Here is a 25,327-nt window from a genome sequence, read left to right on the forward strand (position 1 = left end):
CTCGGCTGGAGCCCATTTATCAGGGGTATCAAACCTGATTGTACGTGTCTGCAGAGTTTCATCCGGTGTTGTAGCTGGGGTTGTTGGTTGGGCCGGGCGTCTGTGCTATTCTCCTCCACTCCTGGCTAGCCTCAGACTGGGCACCTGTCTCTCACCCCTCCCTCAGGTCCCTTGCCTTGACCTCGGACGGTCGTGGCCCCCTCCCGCAGATCTGGGCGAAGGGGTCGGGCGCAGGGCATGAAGGAGAGTGGAGGGGGGGAAGCGTCCGGCTCTACAGCAGAGCTCAGAGATCCAGTGCCATCATGGAGGGGGGGAAGCATTCGGCTCTCCGGCAGAGCACAGAGCTCCAGCACCAGCGTGGAGGGGCAGGGAGCATCCGGATCTCCAGCAGAGCTCCGGAGCCCTCGCGCTGCTCTTCCCCCCCCCCCCCGATCTTTAATGTCCCCCTTGCCACTTCCTCTCCTGGTTCGTTGGCGCTCCTCCGACCGGACACCCATGTCTCTTCCACCTCTCCTGTCCGCAACCCAATCGGTCCAGGCACAGAACGGTTGCGGCCTCCACCCGCAGTTTTGGGCATGGACGAGGGTGTTGGGGTGCGGGGCACAGGGGGGATCGGGGCGCGGGATATGGAGCTGGGGCATGGAGGGGGTCTTGGCACGGAGCACTGAGGGGGGGGAGGGAGGAGGATGCATGTCAGGTATTGATGTCCCCCATGTCTAACCATTCTGAGGCGTGTGGGGGGACGTTGCAGCTCTGGTCTCTGATGTTTGGGCCTTTGACTTGTGCTGTCCGGAGGTGGCATAATCCCGCGGTATGTAGGAATTTTGGACTTTCTTCTGGATATCTCCGGACAAATTGTTTTCTGTTTTTCATGATCATTAGTTTGAATGGGAAGCCCCATCTGTATTTGATTCCCCTCTCTCTCTCGAGGGAAGTCAGTGGTTTTAGGTCTCTCCGACTGGTCACTGTTTCTTTAGCAAGATCATTGAATATTTGGAGGTTGTTGTTCTTGAAGTGGATGTCCCCTCTTTCCCTGCAGCATCTGATGATTCTTTCTTGAGTGGTGTAGTGTTGCATCTTGACGATCACGTCCCTGCATCTCTTGGGCTCTTCTGATCTAGGGCCTAAGGCCCTGTGGGCCCTGTCCATCTCAATCTCTTTTTCTTCCAGCGATGGATCAATGTTTTTAAATAATCTGTTGAGATGGGGACGTAGGCCATTGTGGCGGTGAGAGGGTTAACCAGGCCAATAATAAAGGTATTATGCCCAGTTGGTTAATCCTAAACCGTGTTGGGACAGAAGGGGTTAAAATGTATTATCACCCTAATACCATGTTTTCCCCTACACTATCTTTATTGTCCCTGTTTTGCAGCTCTAAAGCTAGCTGCAGTTATATGTATGTCTACTGTATATGCTCTGTACAAATTGTATTTGAGACACAAGGGGGAGCTTCTAGTGCTGTGCCAAGCGCTGATTGAAGAAGCGTGCCTGCGAGTAATTGGCTGCTTTGAAGAATAGGTATCACTTTCCAAGCCGCAGACGTCTAAACCGCAAAGTCAATTGGATAAGTAGTTTGCGGTCTATTTGAAGTGCCTTCTTGTCAAAATGTATCCAGCGGTCTCATTATCCACTTAGGGTGAATTGATGGTGTGTGTCTGCGGTTACTGATCAAAGTCAGCACGGATATTTTGTATGCCAGCTTGTAACCCAGACCAATTATAGGTCAAACCGCAACCCACATCACAGAGCACATTCAATTAAGTGGATAAGTTGCGCTAGGAATGAGCTAGCACTCTAATTTTTGGAGTGCAGCTAGGTAAAAAGAAAACATGACCATACATATACATATAAGTTTTATATTTGTTGCACACATAGAACATACATATAAAAATAAACTGTATGCCTATGGTGTTTTTAATGTAAAGGCGGGAACCCTTTCCTGCCGGTCGGCAATGAATTCATTAACATGCCCATATGTTATGGATGAATGAGCTGAGGGATTTTTCATCTCCGTACTCCAAAGGGCACCCTGCTAGGTTGGTGCCCCAGTGTCTAGAGAAGTCCGGAGTTGAAAAGCCTCAGAGGCCCTATGTGTTTCCCAAGTATCAGATACTGGTGCGAAGTATGGGCACTTCACACTTGGTAGCTAAACCCCAGACTTGCTGTCGCCAGGTAAGAGGTTGGGCCCAGTATGCTAAGCAGCTCAGGCGTCAGGTTAGAGCATGCTCTTGGCAAACCAGGAAGCAACTTCTGCCTGTTCTAGGAACTCCTGGCAAGTCTGGGATAGGTGGATAAGTTAATCCCACGAGGGGATTAGCTGTAAATGTTAGGAATAGGACCCTTAACCCTATAAAGATGCCTGCAGCGCAATCCCAGTGAGATTCATCTAAGATTCAACAAGAAACGTCCAAGTTACAGCATCAGCGGTTCCGGAGTGTGAGGGGTTAATTACATCATAACCAAGGATCATACCCCTCTTCCAGAATTCGTTTGAGCTAAGGATTCCTGAACGAATCCTGTAAGGACATTACCAAATCTTTCCTTTTGGTGGAGATATAGGGGTGGCAAGTTGCGCCCCTAGCCAAGGACTGTTGCATGGCTCACATCGTGCACCCACTTGCAGGGGTGCCCAAAGGCTTTGTTTCGTTCCATGGACATGTTATTTAGTTTCCCCATCCCAGTAAGTGTTTATTGAGTGTAATTGTGAAGTATTGTGTGTTTGTCTTAAAAGGAAATAAATTACAATTTATTTTACCCTCCTTGTGCTGCTCAATCCAGAATCCCGGTATTAATGTGTTGGTAAAACCTGGTCTACCGTGACAGCCATCCATAGGGATTGTTTCCGGGATATTCCGTCGCATTGTCGCCGTCGCACTTACTATAAGGGCACGTGCCGGCGGCAATGCGTTTTGTTTTCGGGCGACGTCGCCGGCACTATAAGCGCGGCCTTAGTTTTGTAATCTCTATCTTTGACCTCCAATGGCTTCAGAGCTTGTTCCATTTTATTTTTGAAAAATTCAGCTTGATCCTGGAATTTTTCCACTTAGAGCAAGCACAGGAAAGAGGTGGAAGCTCTGAGTTTGCATCAATGCCTCCTTCATCATATTTTTCAGCTCTGCCGATTTTCGTCGCAGCAGCTTCAATTTTCCACGCCTCTTTTTTCTGGGCGTACTGACTTTTAGGGATGGAGCAGTCTCTCTGTTTAAATAAAACAAGCATTTGACAGTAAAGCCAGTGACTGTGATAAGCCATGCCCAGAAAATGGGCATAGATTGCCAAACTGACAATGAATGGGCAACCTAAATAAAAACACACAAAATACATTACAATGAAATCTAAACAACCATTTGCCTAAATATACATTGCTTGTCACTGATTATCTATACCCATAAAGTGGCATAGATAAGCACATTGGCAGTTAATGGGCATCCTAAAAAATACATAATTAAATAACATACAACCAATGTGTTTGTTACCTTTGCTGTATTCACCCTCCAAATCCTGCTCCGTCAGCAACTCTTGACCCACGATGCAGAGTAATAGTCGTGTATAGAGGAGAGCTATCCCATGCCTAGACAGAGGGCATAGGGAATTGCTGTTGGTATGTACGTACTAACTCACTTTGAATGCCATCTTACGCAAGTTTATATAATTTCACATAACTCTGCTTCGGAAAAAAAACAAATAATAAATATATATATATTGCAGCAAGGGATTCTGGGAAATGACATGCAAATGAGCACAAAGTGCCACCTTTTTGTCAAGTCCATTATTACATGGAAAACCCTTAAGCCAATGCTTGCTGCTTTAAACACAGCTTTTAAACATAGCCTGAGATGAGATGCAAAGCCAATAAACCCACTCATAGACAGATTTAAATTGTGTTTGCAATACTTGTATTATACGTGTAGATACTTTCCACAGATCTAACACAGAATAGAGCTTTTGATTCGGTATCAGAATATAACTATTCCCGGAAATTATCTGGGTCGGGAAGCAGTGATTCCGTCATAATAGGACGGGCTTATAAGGGTGTGAGCAGGTCAGAAGTCTGTGTCCTACCTTCAGATGGGCAGAGCCTATTCCCTCATGTCATGTTCTGACATTGAGAGACCAGGGGAAAATAAATAATCAGTGAGTAAAATGTCAGTGTTTCCCAGGCATTCCTTTATATAAGCATGTCCTGCCAGGTACAAATGTGCTGAATGTGAGAAACTGGAGGTGATCGAGGAACAAATTAATGAGGGTGTGAGGGATCAAACCCCCCTATTTATTATGGTGGGGTAAGGTGAGGGGAAGTTACTGCACTGGTTCCTCTGCATTACCCACTTCTCACCGTATGAAATAGGAAAGTGAGACTGTGTCAGTATGGAGCAGAACTGCTGGACCTGAGAGAGTATCGGGAGCATTTATCAAAGTCTCACTCATGTACAGTATCTGCTTTTTATTCCTACTATGGAACTGTACAGTATGTTACTATGTTACACTATGAGGACTTTACTGGTCTTTTGGCTGCTAATCTCCGACTCTCTTTATACTTTTCTAGATGGTTGTGTTGTGACACAATCCTGAGCCATTAAAGTTTTGCAGTGTTTGAAATTAAGTGCCTGTTTGCGGATGGACCATATGTGTTTTTGGTGCCCCTGTCTTCTCCGACTCCTTTGGGGTTAATAATTTAGGTTTGAAAGAGCTGATACTAAATGCTGTATATTTGTCCAAAAAAAAATGTTCATTCCAATTCTGTTTTATATATAGGCACATTCTAAAATCCAACACATATAGATTAAGTAACCTACGGTCAGAACCTCCAGAGCAGCACTGCCCACTGCCAGCACCTCCCAGAGCAGCACTGCCCACTGCCAGCACCTCCAGAGCAGCACTGCCCACTGCCAGCACCTCCAGAGCAGCACGGCCCACTGCTAGGACCTCCCAGAGCGGCACTGCCCACTGCCAGCACCTCCAGAGCAGCGCTGCCCACTGCCAGCACCTCCCAGAGCAGCGCTGCCCACTGCCAGCACCTCCCAGAGCAGCACTGCCCTCTGCCAGCATGGATCCACGCTTGTTAAGTGAGTATAGAGGAGATATTTTGGTGTCTTTGAAATCTGCAAGGAGGGAATATCTGATTATTTTGCAGTTATGTGAGTCAAACACCCAAACTAATCTTGTTTTCTTACACCAGGTAAGAAGATAATATATATTCACCTCTGTCATGTTCTGCCAGAAGGGCTCGTACAGGCATACCCCGGTTTAAGGACACTCACTTTAGGTACACTCGCGAGTGAGGACATATCGCCCCATAGGCAAACGGCAGCTCGCGCATGCGCCCGTCAGCATGTCCTGAACAGTAATACCGGCTCCCTATCTGTACCGAAGCTGTGCGCAAGCGGGGAGACTATAGTGCCTGTTACAAATGCATTATTTACATCAGTTATGCATGTATAGGACGATTGCAGTACAGTACATGCATCGATAAGTGGAAAAAAGGTAGTGCTTCAGTTTAAGTACATTTTCGCTTTACATACATGTGCTGGACCCATTACGTACGTTAATGCGGGGTATGCCTGTAATACATTTCTTTACACGAGGTATTATATTATACCAATATCAGAGGAGGTAAAATCACAAGAAGCGCCCCCACTCCCAGCTTTACATGATGGGTTTCCCTTTTCTTATTGCCAGGTTTCCCAGTGGATGTGTTGGAGAGGTTAGAGATTAAATCAGAGAAAGATGAGACAGACACAGAGGAACATCTGACCCCAATAAAGGAAGAAATAGATGCTTTTCCTGTTTGTGGTAAGTACCCTTACATCCTCACTTATCTGTATTCAGTATGTTTAAAAATGGACTGAAATGTGTACAATATTTTGGGAAATAATATTAAAGCATGAATACAATTATAAGATACCTGTCCTAATGAAAAAAATAATTTGTCTAAGGTTATATTGGGAATATTATTGTTATTGAGGTTTGAACATTGGTAGCTTCAAAATGTTTTCAGCATTTGGGGGTAAAAACTTCTTCAGCACTCAAAGGGTTACTAACAAAGTAAAATCAATCACTTCACCCCTCCCCCATTGGAATCAGTATGGAGTATTTCTGTATTCTGATGTCACAAGAAGCGCCCGCACTCCCAGCTTTACATGATGGATTTCCCTTTTCTTATTGCCAGGTTTCCCAGTGGTTGTACTGGAGAGTTTAGAGATTAAGTTGGAGAAAGAAGAGCCAACCCCAGAGGAACACCTGACCTCCATAAAGAGTGAAACTGTTCCATTTCCTGTCTCTGGTGAGTACCTTTTCGGCTTTGTCTGCACAAAGGGAAGTTATCTTGTTACAAGGTGCATGGTCACATTAAGTGATTATTCATGGTTAATTGCCTCTCATAGGAAGTCCCCAGGCCTGCTGGGTGTTCTGGGGCAAGCCACATGCAGCAGAGGTAGAAGTGCAATATGGCTCTCAAACACGTATAAAGGTTGGAAATGCAGAGTTATGGGTATCTGACCATCAATAGATGTGATAAAACACATTTGGGAAAACAAATTCAAGGGACCCTTCCCTAACAAACCTGGTTCCCCAGCTTAAACAATACCCTCTCATTTAGGTTCATTAGATACGCAATAATATCCGTTCTTTAGACATAGCTTAACTGATAGATGGGGACAGTATCCCAAGAGTCCAGGCAATTCTTCCGGACAGTGAAAGTGATGGTGGGGGCGTTCTCCCCGAACTGGATACGTGGGAGCAGCGTGCCCCCTGCCTCCAGGCTCTAGAAGAGAGAATGAAGCAGCACGGCTAGCTGCCATAAATACCTGTTTCTGTAATTAGGAGAGCAGGTGAGGGAGAACGAGCTGATTAAACTGACGAGTTTTTCATCCCTCTGTAGGCAGCCTTTAGGACGATAGTTGCGGCGCGTATACGCCGATAATTTTCTCTTTCCCTTCTTCCTTGGATAAGAGCTTTGCAGTGCTTCTGAATAATTTGAATGCTTTTCTCCCTTTTCAATACGTTTAGTCCACTTTTGAGAGAATCCTGTTCCTTGCGTACATCTCGCAGTTCTGCTCTCAGAGCCTCCATCTCTTCCTGGTGCTGGCTCTATGTGCATGATTGCATCCCTCATTACGTTTAGGAACTCTGCCTTCATTACGTCTAGGGTCTCTACAAATCTCGTTGCTAGGGTCCCATCAGCTTGCCTTTCCCAGGTTTCTTTCTCCTGGTCATCCTGACTGTTGGGGATGGAGCAGCGTCTCTGCTCCTCTAGCTCTTGCTTCAGTTTCTGGACATTCTCGTGCTCCCTCTCATACTGTTCTGCGGGGACACACTGGGTACTCAGACGCTCATTCCTGAAAGGACACCACTTTGTGTGGTCAGACACATGACACATTAAACACATTTTTCCTCCATTTTTGCACTTTCAGGTGTATTCTTCACCCTGACCTCTGGAGGTGCTATTGCGTCAACACTTTTCACACGTTTCCCTGTGTATGCTGTATGCCGAACTGGTAGTCATACACAGTAGGGACAAACTTTACTCTCAGAGTCTGTACTTTACTTCGGCTGGGCGGCCATTTTAAATCCCCGCATTTATTTGCAGACCCACATTCTCCACTATACGTGACAAACGCCACACTTGCGTAGCGCTGACGACTTTCTGGGCTCTTACCAACACAGTCTTCTTGGGTTTATTTAGAAAAAACACAAGAATAAGAGTTTGCAGTATAGTGCGTAACTCAGAGTTCTGCCTGTTTTATTTTGTCCCAGTAGGGGACTGCAGATTCAATAGATACATGTTGGAGGCACTCGGCCATTAACCTTCAGCGGTTTACTCATATCAGTGTCTTAACTCTATGCCCAGGTCATAGCTGAAAACGAGAGGTAACTCTCAATGCATTACTTTCTGGTAAAATGTTTTATAAATAAATAATAGAGGAGGCTTACATGAATGCCAAACTCTGTACTCATGCTGAGTTACTGTCTTATGGTTCGACTGGTTCTAGGCAGGGGGTTTAAATCAAGGAGACCAGGGCACTCCCGAAGGGTCCAATCTGCTGTTTATTACACGGCATAGATCAAATCCCCTCAATCATCCAGAAACATTGGGAAGTGCTCACCTTGGAGGAAGACCTTAGAGCCAATTGAACAAGGACCAATATTTGCATTTAGAAAGGCTAAATCCTTGGCAAACTATCTTTCGCCTAGTTTATTTACCTCCAGGTCAGACTGTGTTCATGAATCAAATGTAATACATGTTTTTTTTTTAAATATGGTAAATGTGTATTTGTTGCTATGCCAATCCTATCAAATCTATTGATATTGTACACAGTAAGAAAACACACACAATTCCAGTTTTTATTCATTGTAATTGTAATTTTGTGATTTATTATTTAACTTGCGATTGTGGTCGAGGATTCGTTGGGCGGACAATCAGACCAGTGAAGGTCAGAATTATGGAGCACATTCGTTCTATTAAAAAACTAGATCAGATGCTCCCAGTTTCCAAACATTTTACAAACTGTACATTGGGAAACTTGTCCACTTTGATTTTTCAGCGATTGAATCTATACCTGTTCCTACACGTGGGGATTGAATCTATACCTGTTCCTACACAAGGGGATTGAATCTATACCTCTTCCTACACGAGTGGGTTGAATCTATACCTGTTCCTACACAGGGGATTGAATCTATAACTGTTCCTACACGAGGGGATTGAATCTATACCTGTTCCTACACGAGGGGTGATAGAATTAAACAGCTTAATCAGCGTGAGATGTTTTGGATCCACTCACTTAATACTCTATCCCCTTTTGGGATTAATACAGAATGGGACCTAAAACATTTTCTCTAAGCTATATTATTCCTTTGCCATTCTCAGGTTATATAATACTGTGTGTTTTTCATACACATTTGTTTCTATCATTGAGATACATATGTGTCTCTCTAGTCACATTTGATGAGTAGTATTGTATCCTTACTGTGGCAATTTTCTCAGTGTGGTTTATTTATTTACATCTTATTCATTATGTATATCCCCCTTATCAAGATTCAAATTGTTCTTTGCCTTGGTAGTTGAGTTTACTTTTATTATATATTTATTATTACATGATTATATTATATTATTTGGTGTTATAGTTAATTTAATTAATCTAAAATAATTTTATTCTCTCCACGTCCTATCCACTTATAAATTTGATGCTTTTTCATTTAATTTGTATTGTCCTTATGAGTCTATTTAAGTTTTTTGTTATTGTATTCTTTATTGTGTCCTTTTGCTTGATTTCTCCCCCACAGTTATACTGCCTTCTTTCCGTGGTTACATTTTCCCTGGACTATTTTCTTCCCATGGGACGTTTTTACCTGGGATACAGGTAGGCAGTGTTTCCGGCGGGGAGTGCCTATAACGTGACACTCTCTAGACTCCGGAAACCACTCTTTGATAAAGCGCCAATGGCGAGAAACGCGTTGGAGGTTTCTCTTTTAACTTAGGCTGTGTCTCAATAACTCTTTTTATTTTTTCTACTTTTGCCTCCAGTTCTTCGTTTCTGCAGTGCGCCTTTTTTCTTTGTTTTGAATGTGAGAGGAGAAGGAAAGAGAGGAGTCAAATATTACACCAAGGCCGCGTGCTTGGGAAATGATATGAATTGTATTTTTTTTTTTTTTTTTGTAACTTGTAATTTTTATTGAAGTAATGTACAGCAGGCCTGCACAACATACGGCCCGCGGACCGCATGCGGCCCGCCTGGCCTCTCTCTGCGGCCCGCGATGAGATTAAAAAAAAAAATGGCGGCTCCCCCTCCCTGCTCCCTCCCTCCTCCCCACCCCCACTCCCAACGTGGGACGGAGGGGGAAGTCACAGCCAGCTGAGGTCTTCTGCGGCCGCTTCCCCCCCTGATCCCAACGTGGATATGTTCAGGGGGGTGATTTGAGGTGAGGTGCATTGAGGTGAGGTGCAGGGGGGTGAGGTGAGGTGTATTGAGGTGAGGTGCAGGGGGGTGAGGTGAGGTGCATTGAGGTGAGGTGCAGGGGGGTGAGGTGCATTGAGGTGAGATGCAGGGGGTGAGGTGCATTGAGGTGGTGAGGTGCAGGGGGTGATTGGAGGTGCAGGGGGGTGATTGGAGGTGCAGGGGGGGTGATTGGAGGTGCAGGGGGGGGTGATTGGAGGTGCAGGGGGGGGTGATTGGAGGTGCAGGGGGGGGTGATTGGAGGTGCAGGGGGGGTGATTGGAGGTGCAGGGGGGGTGATTGGAGGTGCAGGGGGGGTGATTGGAGGTGCAGGGGGGGTGATTGGAGGTGCAGGGGGGGGTGATTGGAGGTGCAGGGGGGGTGATTGGAGGTGCGGGGGGGTGATTGGAGGTGCAGGGGGTGTGATTGGAGGTGCAGGGGGTGTGATTGGAGGTGCAGGGGGTGTGATTGGAGGAGCAGGGGGTGTGATTGGAGGAGCAGGGGGTGTGATTGGAGGTGCAGGGGGTGTGATTGGAGGTGCAGGGGGGGTGATTGGAGGAGCAGGGGGGGTGATTGGAGGAGCAGGGGGGGGTGATTGGAGGAGCAGGGGGGGTGATTGGAGGAGCAGGGGGGGGGGTGATTGGAGGAGCAGGGGGGGTGATTGGAGGAGCAGGGGGGGTGATTGGAGGAGCAGGGGGGGTCATTGGAGGAGATGGGGGGGTCATTGGAGGTGCAAGGGGGGTCATTGGAGGTGCAGGGGAGGGTAGTGGGTGGTGGGAGGTGCAGGGGGGTGATTGGAGGTGCGGTGGGAGAATTATGTGAGGTGCAGGGGGGAGAGTGATTTGAGGTGCAGGGGAGGGTGGTGGGAGGTGCAGGGGGGCCATTGGAGGTGCAGGGGAGGGTGGTGGGAGGTGCAGGAGAGGGTGGTGGGAGGTGCAGGGGAGGGTGGTGGGAGGTGCAGGGGGGTGATTGGAGGTGCGGGGGGAGAATGATGTGAGCTGCAGGGGGGGAGAGTGATGTGAGGTGCAGGGGAGGGTGGTGGGAGATGCAGGGGAGGGTGGTGGGAGATGCAGGGGACTGTGGTGGGAGATGCAGGGGAGGGTGGTGGGAGATGCAGGGGAGGGTGGTGGGAGGTGCAGGGGAGGGTGGTGGGAGGTGCAGGGGAGGGTGGTGGGAGGTGCAGGGGAGGGTGGTGGGAAGTGCAGGGGAGGGTGGTGGGAGGTGCAGGGGAGGGTGGTGGGAGGTGCAGGGGAGGGTGGTGGGAGGTGCAGGGGAGTGATTGGAGGTGCAGGCGGGTGATTGGAGGTGCAGGGGGTGATTGGAGGTGCGGGGGGGTGATTGGAGGTGCAGGGGAGGTGATTGGAGGTGCAGGGGGGTGATTGGAGGTGCAGGGGGGGGTGATTGGAGGTGCAGGGGGGGTGATTGGAGGTGCGGGGGGGGTGATTGGAGGTGCGGGGGGGGTGATTGGAGGTGCAGGGGGGGGTGATTGGAGGTGCAGGGGGGGGGTGATTGGAGGTGCAGGGGGGGTGATTGGAGGTGCAGGGGGGGGATTTGAGGTGCAGGGGGGGTGATTGGAGGTGCAGGGGGGGTGATTGGAGGTGCAGGGGGGGTGATTGGAGGTGCAGGGGGGGTGATTGGAGGTGCAGGGGGGGTGATTGGAGGTGCAGGGGAGGGTGGTGGGTGGTGGGAGGTGCAGGGGGTGATTGGAGGTGCGGGGGGAGAATGATGTGAGGTGCAGGGGGGAGAGTGATGTGAGGTGCAGGGGAGGGTGGTGGGAGGTGCAGGGGGGTCATTGGAGGTGCAGTGGAGGGTGGTGGGAGGTGCAGGAGAGGGTGGTGGGAGGTGCAGGGGGGTGATTGGAGGTGCGGGGGGAGAATGATGTGAGCTGCAGGGGGGAGAGTGGTGGGAGATGCAGGGGAGGGTGGTGGGAGATGCAGGGGAGGGTGGTGGGAGATGCAGGGGAGGGTGGTGGGAGATGCAGGGGAGGGTGGTGGGAGGTGCAGGGGAGGGTGGTGGGAGGTGCAGGGGGGTGATCCAATGAAGATAGTTCAAATTTCGGAATGATCAGCAAACTCTTGGTTTTGTGATGACCAGATACCTCATCCGTGGGAAGTGGAACATGTAATGAAATAAAAATATATTTAGTGCAACACAGCTATTACATTACACAGACAGGGACTCACAGGACATAGCAACAACACAAACAGGACAAGCAAACAGCACTCAGGACTTACAGCTAACAGCTACAAAGGCAAAGCTATAATTAAAATTAGTTTAATATAACTACATAGAATAAAAAATATGGACAATAGCAGGAACAGCATCCGGTTGGGTAAAACCCGAGTGACACTCACAGGACAGCAGAAAGTTAAAAGCAATGTGCATCCACTATGCTGATGGATTCTGTTACCACATGATGAGAACCGCAGGGCTTCCAGTTTACCGTGACCTCTCCCGTATGCCTCGGTTCCTCAAACCAGGAAGGAACGTGTCTGGTGTGCTCCTCCGCGTCCCGTGTCGATTCGGGACCGGTAGTGACGTCACCGGACGTTGCGTCACAAGCGGGCGGGACCTTCTGGCAATAATGGAAGGGACGGCGATCGCAACTCCTCTGCTGCTTCTCACAATGTGGGGATAATGGGCACAGATACTCCTCTCTCAATGTCCTGCAATGTCCAGCAATGAATAAAATAGCCCTACGCGTTTCGTGTGTGTAACCACACTTCTTCAGGGGTTAAAATGATGTCAGTGATGCCCGGTATTTAAGCTCCCGCCCCCAATTTGATTGGTCTATCAATCATGGCGGCCTTAAAGCAATACCTTCTGGCAGAATAGAAACCACTGACACTTGATAAGCTTTGCAATTTGTAAACAACTATAACCTAACACATACATAAAACATAAAAATACATCAAACATAAATTTATGTGATTTCTATTCTGCCAGTAGGTATTGCTTTAAGGCCGCCATGATTGATAGACCAATCAAATTGGGGGCGGGAGCTTAAATCCCGGGCATCACTGACATCATTTTAACCCCTGAAGAAGTGTGGTTACACACACGAAACGCGTAGGGCTATTTTATTCATTGCTGGACATTGCAGGACATTGAGAGAGGAGTATCTGTGCCCATTATCCCCACATTGTGAGAAGCAGCAGAGGAGTTGCGATCGCCGTCCCTTCCATTATTGCCAGAAGGTCCCGCCCGCTTGTGACGCAACGTCCGGTGACGTCACTACCGGTCCCGAATCGACACGGGACGCGGAGGAGCACACCAGACACGTTCCTTCCTGGTTTGAGGAACCGAGGCATACGGGAGAGGTCACGGTAAACTGGAAGCCCTGCGGTTCTCATCATGTGGTAACAGAATCCATCAGCATAGTGGATGCACATTGCTTTTAACTTTCTGCTGTCCTGTGAGTGTCACTCGGGTTTAACCAACCGGATGCTGTTCCTGCTATTGTCCATATTTTTATTCTATGTAGTTATACAGAGGCGACCAACTTTATTCTAACTCGGCTAGTCCCGCGAATTTCGGAATATCCCGGTGATCTGAGGTTTTGTACGGTTTTCAGCCGGAGTGTATTGCGTTATTTTCCCGGCTGTGATTTAAACATTTTATTCCCGCTGGCTGCAATACTGCAATGCCGTGTAAAAACACATGGGGGCGTTTGCGAGCTGTTGTCTTTGAAGCCGTCCCCTATAATGAATTGTAATGCAGTATATATATATATATATATATATACTGTATAACAACAACCCCTATAACCCCTAACAAACAGTACTGTACACATACAGTACTGTATATGCACATAAATGATACTATGGGCCGGCGGGGGCGAGATGTGTTTGCAGCAGAGAGAGATCCGCTGCTCTCTCTGCGCAAACATCGGCACATTAAAAATTATTTAAAATACATTTTTATTCATAGTGTAGATGTGCAGGGGGTCTCGGGAGCTGAACCGCGTTGGTTTCAGGTCCGGGGACCCCCTGCTCCCTGAGATAGAGCCCCCTTTATGAGGTGCCGGTATCCCTCTGCGTTTATAGGTCCCGATCACGTGACCGCGGCCTGTAAACCAAGCAGAGGGATACCGGCACCCCCAAAAGGGGCCTGTATCTCGGGGAGCAGGGGGTCCCCGGACCTGAAACCAAAACGTTTCTGCTCCGGAGACCCTCTGCACATCTACACAGTGAATAAAACACACACATCAATAAAGAATCGTTCTTTACCTTAGCGGCTATGTGTTATGGTAACGAAGCTGCATTTCTGTATTTTTAATAATATTGTACAGTGAGCAGGGGGTTCCTGAGCCAGAAATTAATGCTCAGGAACCCCCTGCGCCTGCACAATATTATTAAAAATACAGAAATGCTGCTTCATTACCATAGCTGATAGCCGCTAAGGTAATGAAGGGTTAAGGCAGAATAAACAATAAATACATTACATACATATTTTTAATGTGTGTTTTAAACCTCCCTGCCTTCACTGTAATCTATGTAAAACCCCCTCCCCCTATTGTGTGTTTTAAACCTCCCTGCCTTCACTGTAATCTATGTAAAACCCCCTCCCCCTATTGTGTCTGCTAAGATTCCCTGCTTTGTCTAATCTGTGTAAGCCCCCCTCCCCCTACTGTGTCAGTTAAATCTCCCTGGCCTGTGTTTCTGTGAGTGCAGTGTACTGTATCTAAATGTGGGGAGGGGGATCCCGTGTAAATAACCACACCCACTACCCACGGCCTCTCCGCTGCTTGCTGCAAAAAAGAGACAAAAATTAAAACATATAAAGTAATGTCCCCTAACCCCTTAATCACCATAGCGGTTATTAACCGCTACAGTCATTAAGGGGTTAACCCACCCTCACCCACCACTCGGGACGCCTACATACCCTCCCACACTAACCCCCCACCCCGTGAGGCCTAACCACCCACTACCCACAAGGGAGGCCTACCCACATACCGTTGGGGAAACACCCCCCAACCCCCAGTACCCGCAATAAAAACAATACACAGCCCCACAATAAACATCATTCTATTTATTAAATACATTACCCACCTCCTGTGCCCCCCCATAAATACAAGATTTATTCTTTTACATACAGGGTTCATAACGCAGCCCCACGCGAGTCCCCGGTGGGCTGGCGGGGCACCTGGACAGACCTGCAGTTTACCAGCAGCCCTTTTTACACAGGTTCTGGAGGCCTGCTGGTGGGTCCCGCCAGCACCATGGCCCCCAGGTGGTCTCCTTGGGTCACCGTGGGCCACAATTGGGTCCCCACGGTAGGCCCGCGGATGTCTGGGAGCACCGTGTCAGACCCACAGGTGTCTGCGGGGCCTCGGGTGGTTCCCTCGGGGGTCTGGGGAACTCATGAGTGCTCACTACGGGTCCGCGGTGCCCCCACAGAAGTGGGACCACACATCATCATCCCCGCACCTATGGGTCGGCGGTGCCCCCACAGAAGTGGGACCACACATCTTCATCCCTGCAGACTACGGGTCGGCGGTGCCCCCACAGATGTGAGACCACCGCTTCATCCCCGCATGTGTCACCCGTGGAACCACCAGCCTGATACCCGTGGGATACCCGAGGATACCGCAGGTGGTCTCCAGAGGTCCCACGCAAAACCACGGAACCAACCCTGAATGTAAAAAAAATAAACCTGGCCTATACATTCAATACATACACCCCCTCCCCCCCAACACCTACAGTACAATAATGTGCAAAATAACTATTATCCAGATATGGAATTATTAAAAACATTAACTAGCATATACAAATAAATAAAGTACTACTGACCTCATCAATACGAAGTGTCCGTCGCCAGCAAAATCCTTGTCTTGCCCACAACATACATAGCAAATACAAAGCCAATACATTGCAATTACATTAAGATATCAATTAACCCCTTAAACACCTTATTAGATAATAACCGCAATGGTAATTAAGGGGTTAATCCACAGTGGCCCGATACCCACCCTTCACCCATGAATTTGTACAGTGGCTTCATCATGCAACTATATATATATATACTGTATATATATATACAGAGATATATATATATATATATATATACATATATACAGAGAGAGAGAGAGAGACATATATATACAGTATATACACACAAGTGATGAACCAATATACAAATAAATGTAGAAGGGTTATCAAAACCATACATGTCCTACAAATAACACTTCTCCATAGACACTACATTAAAATCAATTTCCTTTAATAATCCTAACTGATCTTACAATCTAAATCATCACAAACCAATGAAAAGCCAATGAAACACCTCACATTCCAATCAATAGATTGCATTTACATTGTATAAATGATGCATAAAATCTATGCACCATATACATTCTGCAAATGAATCAACCAATCCCTTTATCGTTATAACATCTCATTAGGACCTTATATGCATTCTCCTTTAGTGTGGTGCAGATTGAGCTTTTGGCAGCCGCTAGATAGATATCGCTCCACTCCTCATCTTCTAGGGATTCTCCAAGGTCAGATTCCCATTGAGATCTGTATCTCGGGTGTCCCTGTCCGTGGTCAGCAGAACCCACCACTTCTCCGTATAGCTGCGATGTGAGTCCCGAAGTGTCTGACTCTGCCAGACAGAGCTTTTCAAAATTGGTCAGCGCTGAATAAGGGGCTAGTTTATTATAAAATACTCGGACCTGGAGGTACTTAAAAAATTCAGAATGGGGGATATGCTTTTCAGATCTGATTTGCTCAAATGATTTAATTTTTTTGCCACTACCTTCCAAGTCTCTAAGGCGCGTATAGCCGGCCGTTTTCCAACTAGAGGTACTACTGCACTGCAGACCGGTAGCAAAGTCGGAGTTCCCCCAAAGGGGGGAAATCAGGGAGTTTTTGGTGGTGAGGGAGTGATTGTGCTTTGACGTGTTCCATATTGACAGCGAGTTGGTCACAGAGGAAAGCGGCCTGGCAGCACCTATATGTGCTTTTTTGGGGAGCCAGATCAAGGATTGCAGCTCTATCGGGTCACAGCTTGCCCTTTCTATTTCCACCCATCTTTTCAATGCAGGGTTGGAATGCCATTGGACAATTTGGCTTAATTGCGCCGCTTTATAGTAGGACCACAGACAAGGTACCGCTAAGCCCCCTGCTGTGGAGGGTCTTTTCATGGTCAATTTGTTTACTATCGGTTTTTTACCTCCCCATATAAATTTGGAGATATCAGACTGAAGCGAGAGTAGGTCTTTCAGTCTCAGTGGCACCGGCAGTGTTTGGAATAGGTATAGGATACGAGGGAGAAGGTTCCTTTTGATACTTTGTATCCTACCTATCTCTGGGAGGACCATTTTGAGATGTCAGCTTTTAGTGATCTGAATAGGGGGGGGGTAGTTTGCCTTATAAATGTCTCCAACATCCTTAGTAATAGTTATTTATTTATTTATAAAATATTTTACCAGGAAGTAATACATTGAGAGTTACCTCTCGTTTTCAAGTATGTCCTGGGCACAGAGTAAAACAAATACATGGTTACAAGTACAGCTACATAAATGAACAAGGTATACATTATATACAAGACATTGCGTGCACAGTTAAAGAAAATATATATTATGAGCGTATGAAACAGTTACAGACCAGATTAAAATGTGAGACAGCCTTAGATTTGAAAGAACTTAAACTGGTGGTGGATATGAGAGTCTCTGGTAGGTTGTTCCAGTTTTGGGGTGCACGGAAGGAGGAACGTCCGGATACTTTGTTGAGCCTTGGGACCATGAATAGTCTTTTGGAGTCTGATCTCAGGTGATAGGTGCTGCATGTGGTAGGGGTGAGGAGCTTGTTCAGGTAGCTGGGTAGCTCTGCTACGACTGAGGATGTCACTGTAGATAAGGACACACTACTAGTAGGGATTGACGTAGAAAGCCTTTACACAAGCATACCCCATTCATCTGGACTTAAAGCTGTGGAACACTTTCTCCGGACCAGAGACACCCATGCTCGGGCACACAATGATTTTGTTATGCGGTTGTTGAACTTTGTCCTGACCAGGAATTTCTTCCTGTTTAACTCCAAGATCTACCATCAAACTCAAGGTACCGCCATGGGCACCGCGTGTGCCCCCACCTACGCCAATCTCTACCTAGGCTGGTGGGAGGAAACCGTGGTGTTCATGGAGGATTATTCTATGTACACCGACCACATAGAGCTTTGGTCGCGGTACATTGATGACGTGCTGGTACTGTGGAACGGTACGGAGAAACTCCTGGTCGAGTTCATAGACAAACTGAATCACAACACACATAATCTAAAACTCACTTATGACATACAAAAGGCTAGTATCAATTTTCTGGATATTACAATCTCGAAAAAACAAGATGGGCGACTAGAGACAACTATTTACCGTAAACCTACGGCTACAAACAGTCTCCTAAAAGCAGATAGTCACCATCCAAAATTACTTATTAACAATATCCCTACAGGACAATTTTTACGCCTTAAACGCAACTGCTCTAGTCTGAGTGAGTTTAAGATTCAGTCAAAAGATCTTATGAAGCGATTTACAGATAGAGGGTATTCCAAAACAATTGTAAAAAAGGCCTTCCACAGAGCAGTCAATACACCCCGACCCAGCCTACTGACTGATCGCATCAAACCAACAGACAACAGATTACAAACTATACGCTTCATTGGCACTTACTGTAACCAATGGCATATCATCCGCCAAATCCTCACGAAACATTGGTACATCTTGCTTCAAGATGAGGACTTGGCAAAAATACTAAAATCAACACCTAATATGACAAGCCGCAGAGCGCGTAATCTTCGCGATCGCTTAGTGAGAAGTCACTTTCAGACCAGACCCTCACGTACATGGTTGGGTAATAAACCTAAGGGGACATACACCTGTGGGCGATGTAAGGCCTGTCCATCGATTAAAGTTACAAAAACATTTATGGACTCAACATTACACCAATCTTACATCATTAAAGATTTTATAAATTGCCTCACCACAGGAGTTGTATATCTCATCCAATGCTCCTGTGGCAAACAATACGTGGGTGAAACTCACAGAGCATTCAAGGTACGCATTTTAGAACACCTTGGCTCCATCAGGAACAAACTTGATACACCTGTTGCCAGGCACATAAATGAAGAACATCAGGGAGACTCCTCCAATCTTGGGTTCATTGGTATAGCTCATGTGCCCTGGGGCCCACGCAAGGGCAACTGGGACATGAAGCTACGCCAATGCGAATGTCGATGGATACATGCATTAAAGACACTGGCACCACATGGCCTCAATGAAGGCTTTATCTTCTCTTCGTTTCTGTAAAAGGGGTTAGAGGGATCCAGGCATATAGGATATATTTACATCAGCTTAGCAGGAGCCGTTTTGACTCTTTAGGCGGCTTCGCCTAGAGTAGTTCATTCCTACATACACACATATATCTGCCTTCGTGCCAACGTGCCATTAAGTGTCTACTACTATTATTATTATCCATCATTGTGCCCAACCTGATGCATCATAAGGGGTTAGAGGGATCCAGGTATACAGTATTTATTAACATCAGCCTAATAGGAACCGTTTTGACTTTATAGGCGGTTTCGCCCAGAGTAGTACAATTCTACATCTAACACACATACACTGGCTCCTGTACCCTCTGAGCCTCTAATTACCCCTTGAATCACTCTATTTGTTACCAAGGATTCCATCCACTGAGGCTTCTTATATGTACCCACTTGATGTAATTCATTGGTCTACAAAACATTGGTGAGGCCATCCCTCTACACTGACTAAAGACCATAAATCAGTCACTAATTGGTACATGTCTTTTTCAGAGTTGCTGTGGTTGTGATTTGCACGTCCCCTCCGGTTTTCCTTCATCCAACCATCCCTCCCCCCCCCCCCATCCCTTTTTTTCTCCCCTTCCCATTGATTCTTTTATGTTTCGTTAGGGTCTATGCGTTCCCTATGATGCGCGTATACGTTGGTCTCGCATCCACTGCCCGCCCCTCCCCTTCAGGGAGGTGTATATAAGGTCTAACCATATCATGTCTGTTACTCCTCCCCCTTGAGAAAGCGCGCTGTGACGCGCGAAACGTACGTCGGGGTACGCGTGACGTCATTACGCTGACGTCCACGCGGCTTGTGGAGAAGGCACGATCAGTCCTGATTACTTCCTGGAACTGCAGCCGCTGACACGCTTACAATCAGGTTGTATTTCACCTAACCGAGGAGTGTTTGATACTCCATTACCTACTGCAGCATACCATTGCTTTATTTAACTTTGGTCACGCAACCACACACACATACTGTGTGGATCTATGCAGTATTGTGTCAGCCTATCCTTAGGCTCTGGACATTGAGAGTCCTTTGCCTGCTTTTGTGCCTACACACATTTGGGGATTTTAATATGCATTGTGTATGCATTTTTATGGTGTCTCGTCGTTTTTAAACATTACAGATTAAAAGTTTTTTATTTTCATTTGAGTGTGACCTTTGCGGCTTACCCTAATGAGGGAATAGGCCATTCAGTGGCCCCTTGACAGATGACGTTGTACTACCAATGTCACCTATCCAGAGTGCAATTATAGGGAGCTTTATGTAATCATCTGATTATTTATGTGTTGTTAGCTGGGTAGCTTGCCCAGAAAGTATTTGAGTGTGAGACAGGAAAGGTGAACTTTGCGCCTAGACTCTAGTGATGACCAATCTAGTTCTTTGAGCATTTCGCAGTGATGTGTGTTGTAGTTGCATTGGAGAACAAAACGACAAATTGAATTGTAGAGGGTGTCAAGTTTGCTAAGGTGGGTTTGAGGAGCCGAGCCATATACTATGTCTCCATAGTCAATAATTGGCATTAGCATCTGCTGTGCAATGCGCTTTCTGACTAGGAGACTTAGGGAGGATTTGTTCCTGTAAAGTACTCCTAGTTTGGCATAGGTCTTGGTTGTCAGGGTATCAATGTGCATCCCGAATGTTAAGTGGGAGTCAAACCATAAGCCCAGGTATTTAAAACTAGTGACAGGTGTTAGGGTGGTGTTAGCGTTGGTTCTAATCAGGAGCTCAGTCACTGGAAGCTTTACAAATTTAGTCTTGGTCCCAAATACCAGTGTTACAGTCTTGTCAGTGTTTAAAAACAGTTTGTTTTGGGAAATCCAGTTTTCGAGTCTCAAAAAGTCAGACTGAAGTATGTGTTGAAGGTCAGAGAGGCTATGGCTGTGTGCATATAGGATTGTGTCATCTGCATACATGTGTATTGAAGCTTCCTTACAAGCTGTGGGAAGATCATTAATGAACACTGAGAAGAGTAGGGGCCCCAGAACAGAGCCTTGCGGGACACCACAGGTGATATCCAGGGGGTTGGAGTTAGAGCCTGAGAGGAACACATGTTGGGATCTTCCTGATAGGTAGGACTGAAACCAGTTTAAAGCATGTTTCCCTATTCCAGAGCTCTGGAGTTTGTTAAGCAGGATAGCATGATCAACTGTGTCAAAAGCCTTTGCAAAATCTAGGAATACTGCACCAGTGAGTTGTCCCCGTTCCATTCCACACTGGATTTCATTGCAAACTTTTAGCAGGGTAGTTACGGTGGAGTGTTTGGGATGAAACCCAGACTGGAATTGGCTAGGGAAATTTGTCTTGGTGTAGAAATCGCTTAATTGGGAGTGGACACATTTTTCCATAACTTTGGATAGAATTGGGAGAAGTGAGATTGGCCTGTAGTTTGAGACAGTGTTTTTGTCCCCACTTTTGAAGATTGGGACAACTCTGGCAGTTTTCCATGTCTTAGGATATGGCCTGCAGACAGGATAGAGTTGACCATGGACACAATTGGTTTGGCAATGGCTGGGGCACCAAGTCGTAGGAACCTAGATTGTAGTAAGTCGGGTCCACATTGGCTGCTTAGTTTTAGTTTAAGGAGCGCTTGTGTAATCTCCTCTTCAGATACTGGGCTAAATTGAAAATTGTGGGCAGTGTTGGGAGGGGGTGGGACTGTAGGGATACTCCCAGGATGAGATTCATGTTTGGGGTTTGTGCTGCGTTTCGCTAATAAGTTAGTGGCACACCCAACAAAGTAATCATTGAATGCATTTGCAATGTCAGTGGGGTTTGTCAGAGTAATATCCCCCTTAGTGATATTACTTGGTTGTTGATGGTTAGGAGGCTGGAATATATTGTTGATAACCTTCCAGAAGTTAGCTGGGTTTGATGTATTTTGGTGGAGATTGTCAGAGTAATATTGTGCTTTTGCATGCCTTGTTTGCCTTGTGCACATGTTCCGCATGCATCTGTAGTGATTGAGATCCTTGGTAGTGCCAGTTACTTTGTAGCTTTTCCACAAGGCATCCCTGAACTGGTAGAGTGCTATAAGGTCAGGTGTAACCCATGGAAGGTGGGCCCCCCCGTACCCTTATTTTGCGTAGTGGAGCATGGGTATTGCAGAGTTTTAAGAACTCGGATTTGAAATAGTCGAGCGCAGAATCGGGGTCGGGAATTAAATCGATTCTGTGCCATGGGCAGTTGGTAAGGTCATCCAGAAACTGTTGTGGGTTAAAGTTTTTAAATGTTCTAGTGAGGAGAACTTTAGGGCTTGAATGGGGCGGTTTAATTTTCCTTACACAGTACACTATTGCATGGTCACTGAAAATATCAGGAAGGATGCCAGAGGATTGGATTCTGCTGGGGTTTGAGGAGAGAATCCAGTCTAGCAAGGAATGGTTATGCGATTTCAGGTTTATCCGTGTGGGTTGGGAAATGAGTTGTGATAGGTTAAGTGACTTGAGTTGTATCTGGATTTTGTGGTTTTTAGGGTCAAGCCAATTGAAGTTGAAATCCCCTAGAACTAGCAGCTCACTCTTCTCATTCAGAGAGGAAATTGAGCCAAGAAATTGGGTGATATCAGTCAAGGATTGTAGAGGGGCTTTAGGGGGGCGGTAGATGCCAGCAAGCAAGATGGGCTTAGAAAAGGGGAGGCAGATTTTGCCAACTAGAGTTTCAAAAGAGGGTGGACTTGGTGGGCAATTTAACAGTGTAAATTGTAAGGTGTCTGCAATATAAAATAACACCCCTCCTCCTCTCTTTGACCTATCTCTCCTAAAAATGGAGTATCCCTGAATGGCAATATTTGCATCAGGGGTTTTAGGGGATAGCCATGTTTCTGTAAGAACAATGGCTTTGGGTTTATGCATAAGGCACCATGCCCTTAGTTCGTCCAGTTTGGGCAGCAGGCTCCGGATGTTTACATGGGCGACAGATAGCCCTTTTTGGAATTTAAAGGTGGAATTCTCAGGGGCATGGGACAGAGCTGAAATGGGAGGACCTGGGTTAGGTTCAATATCACCTGCTAAAGAGAGTAATAGTATGAGTAGAAATTTGGGTAGTTGTTTGCAAGTTGTAAATTTGTGGTGTTTTCCATTAGAGTGAGCAGTGGTTGGTGTGCTGGTTTTTAGAGTTCTCCACCAACATTCAGTAGATAGTGCAAGGCTTTTGAGTAGTCCAGGGTGTATGGTGATGTTGGGTGTGGGCCAGGATGGAGGAGTTTGTAGTGGATAGAGGGAGTAACATCTCCATGAGGCGAGGAGAAAGGAAAAAGTTAAAATACATAGCAGGTTCATGATGCCAGAGGTAGGCAGTGCTGCAAGGAGCTGTTGTGAGCAGAGTGAGTGTGAGCAGACTAACAGCAGGTGTGTGCCTGTTCCTTGTCAAATGTTTAGCTGTATTGCAATGCTAGAGTCAGTTCAGGGTTTCAGTGTATTGTGCAGTCAGTTTTGGGAGAGACTGCAGTAAATAAGTTGTAAAGGGGTGGGGGGTTGAAATAGGCAGGTTAGCAAGCATGGGATCATAGTGTGAACTGAATAGCTTACCGTTTGTTGTCTTGAGTAAAAGAGTGTGCAGTAGATCCAGTCCCCAGTCACCTCTAGCCAAACTGTAGTCTAACTGTATTTATCACTTAAAAACCTCACTTTAAATGCCTCACTATCTAATGCCAATTGCAGTTCCCGCAGATTGCAGGAGAGGTGTTTGTTATATACAGCTACAACAGTCACATGACCCTCCCCCTCCCCAATCAGTCAGCTTGTTCCATTTGGTCAATTAACAGCACAGAGTTAAGAGGAAGAAAAAAAAAAAACTTTTTAAATTCAAACATACTCACTTATATCAATTCTACAAGGCCAGATTCAGTCTCCCAAGTATTTAATCTGGTTCTGTTTCCAATTAAAATTGAAATTTAGCTTTAGTAGCTTTTCAACCTCTGAGGGGAGGCTGATGTTTAGAGTTCCGATTTAGATTGATTGATTTTGAATCCAGATATTTTTGTGAATTTGTCTTGCAGATTAAATAGATTTGGCAGAGACGTGAGGGGTCGAGAAAGTAATAATAGAATGTCGTCAGCATATAGAGCTGCTTTGTGGGATTGCGAGTCAATATTTACCCCAACTATATCAGGACAGCCACGGATCTGAGCTGCTAAGGGTTCCATACAAAGGGCAAACAGGAGGAGGGATAACGGGCACCCCTGTCTCGTGCCACTTTTAATTTGGAATTGGGCAGATGGAAAGCCCTGGTGTATGACCTTAGCAGTAGGGCCTGAGTAAAGTGCCAGAATCGCTTCACTCACCCTTTCCCCAAATCCAAACGCCCGAGCGTCTCTTTTAAATACGGCCAGTCGATCCTGTCGAACGCTTTTTCGGCATCCAGACTTAACATCATAATTTGTGATTTTCCACTGTGAGCCAATTCTATCAGATCGATGATTCGTCGGGTATTATCCGCTGCTTGTCTACCTTTAATAAATCCGTCTTGATCTGGATGTATCAGTCTGGGCAGGATCTGACTTAGTCTATTGGCCAGCAGTTTGGCGTAGATTTTAATGTCAGTATTAATCAGGGAGATTGGTCTATAGCTTTTGCATTCCAGCGGATCTTTGCCTGATTTATGGATTAGTGATATAGACGCTCGGAGCATCTCTCCGGGGATTGGGGCTCCTGCCAATATTGCGTTAAACATTCGGAGCAGCCTTGGGGTAAGCACTTTGCGAAACTTTTTATAGTACAGCCCCGAGAAGCCATCCGGGGCCTTTGATGGTTTCAATTCTTTTATCACCGTGGCTAATTCCTCCCCAGTGAAATCCGCCCCTAGGCTCTCTCTTTCCGCCTCAGTGAGCTTTGCCAAATTTGAGTTTGCTAGGAAATCTCCTAGTGACTTACTCGTTTTTGTGCTATGTGCCACTTTCTCACCGTTGTATAAAGATTCATAGAATTTACCAAATTCATTAACTATGATTTTAGGATTGGCCGAGGTGGAACCTGATTTCAATCTAATCGCTTGGATATTGTAGTTGGTCTGTCTGTTACGTAGCAGACGGGCCAGCATCGTATCTGGTCTGTTAGCCTTTTCGTAAAATTTCCTCTTGGACC

At 46.4% G+C, this 25,327-nt stretch overlaps 1 protein-coding gene across 5 annotated transcripts in view; it reads left to right on the forward strand.

The window, feature by feature from the left end:
• The window catches only part of LOC142488033 (uncharacterized), a 68,831-nt gene that overhangs the window by 25,459 nt on the left and 18,045 nt on the right, over nt 1-25,327 (forward strand). For 3 of the 5 annotated variants that reach the window (XM_075588380.1, XM_075588384.1, XM_075588381.1), the window contains 3 exons: nt 4,756-5,066; nt 5,680-5,793; nt 6,170-6,283. In XM_075588380.1, the coding sequence (XP_075444495.1) occupies nt 4,756-5,066; nt 5,680-5,793; nt 6,170-6,283 (539 nt within the window). The remainder of the gene's footprint in view (nt 1-4,755; nt 5,067-5,679; nt 5,794-6,169; nt 6,284-25,327) is intronic. The other 2 variants (XM_075588382.1, XM_075588383.1) reach the window with 2 other exon arrangements.

The sequence above is a fragment of the Ascaphus truei genome, chromosome 2, assembly GCF_040206685.1.
Source record: "Ascaphus truei isolate aAscTru1 chromosome 2, aAscTru1.hap1, whole genome shotgun sequence".
NCBI classification, from domain to species: Eukaryota; Metazoa; Chordata; class Amphibia; order Anura; family Ascaphidae; genus Ascaphus; species Ascaphus truei.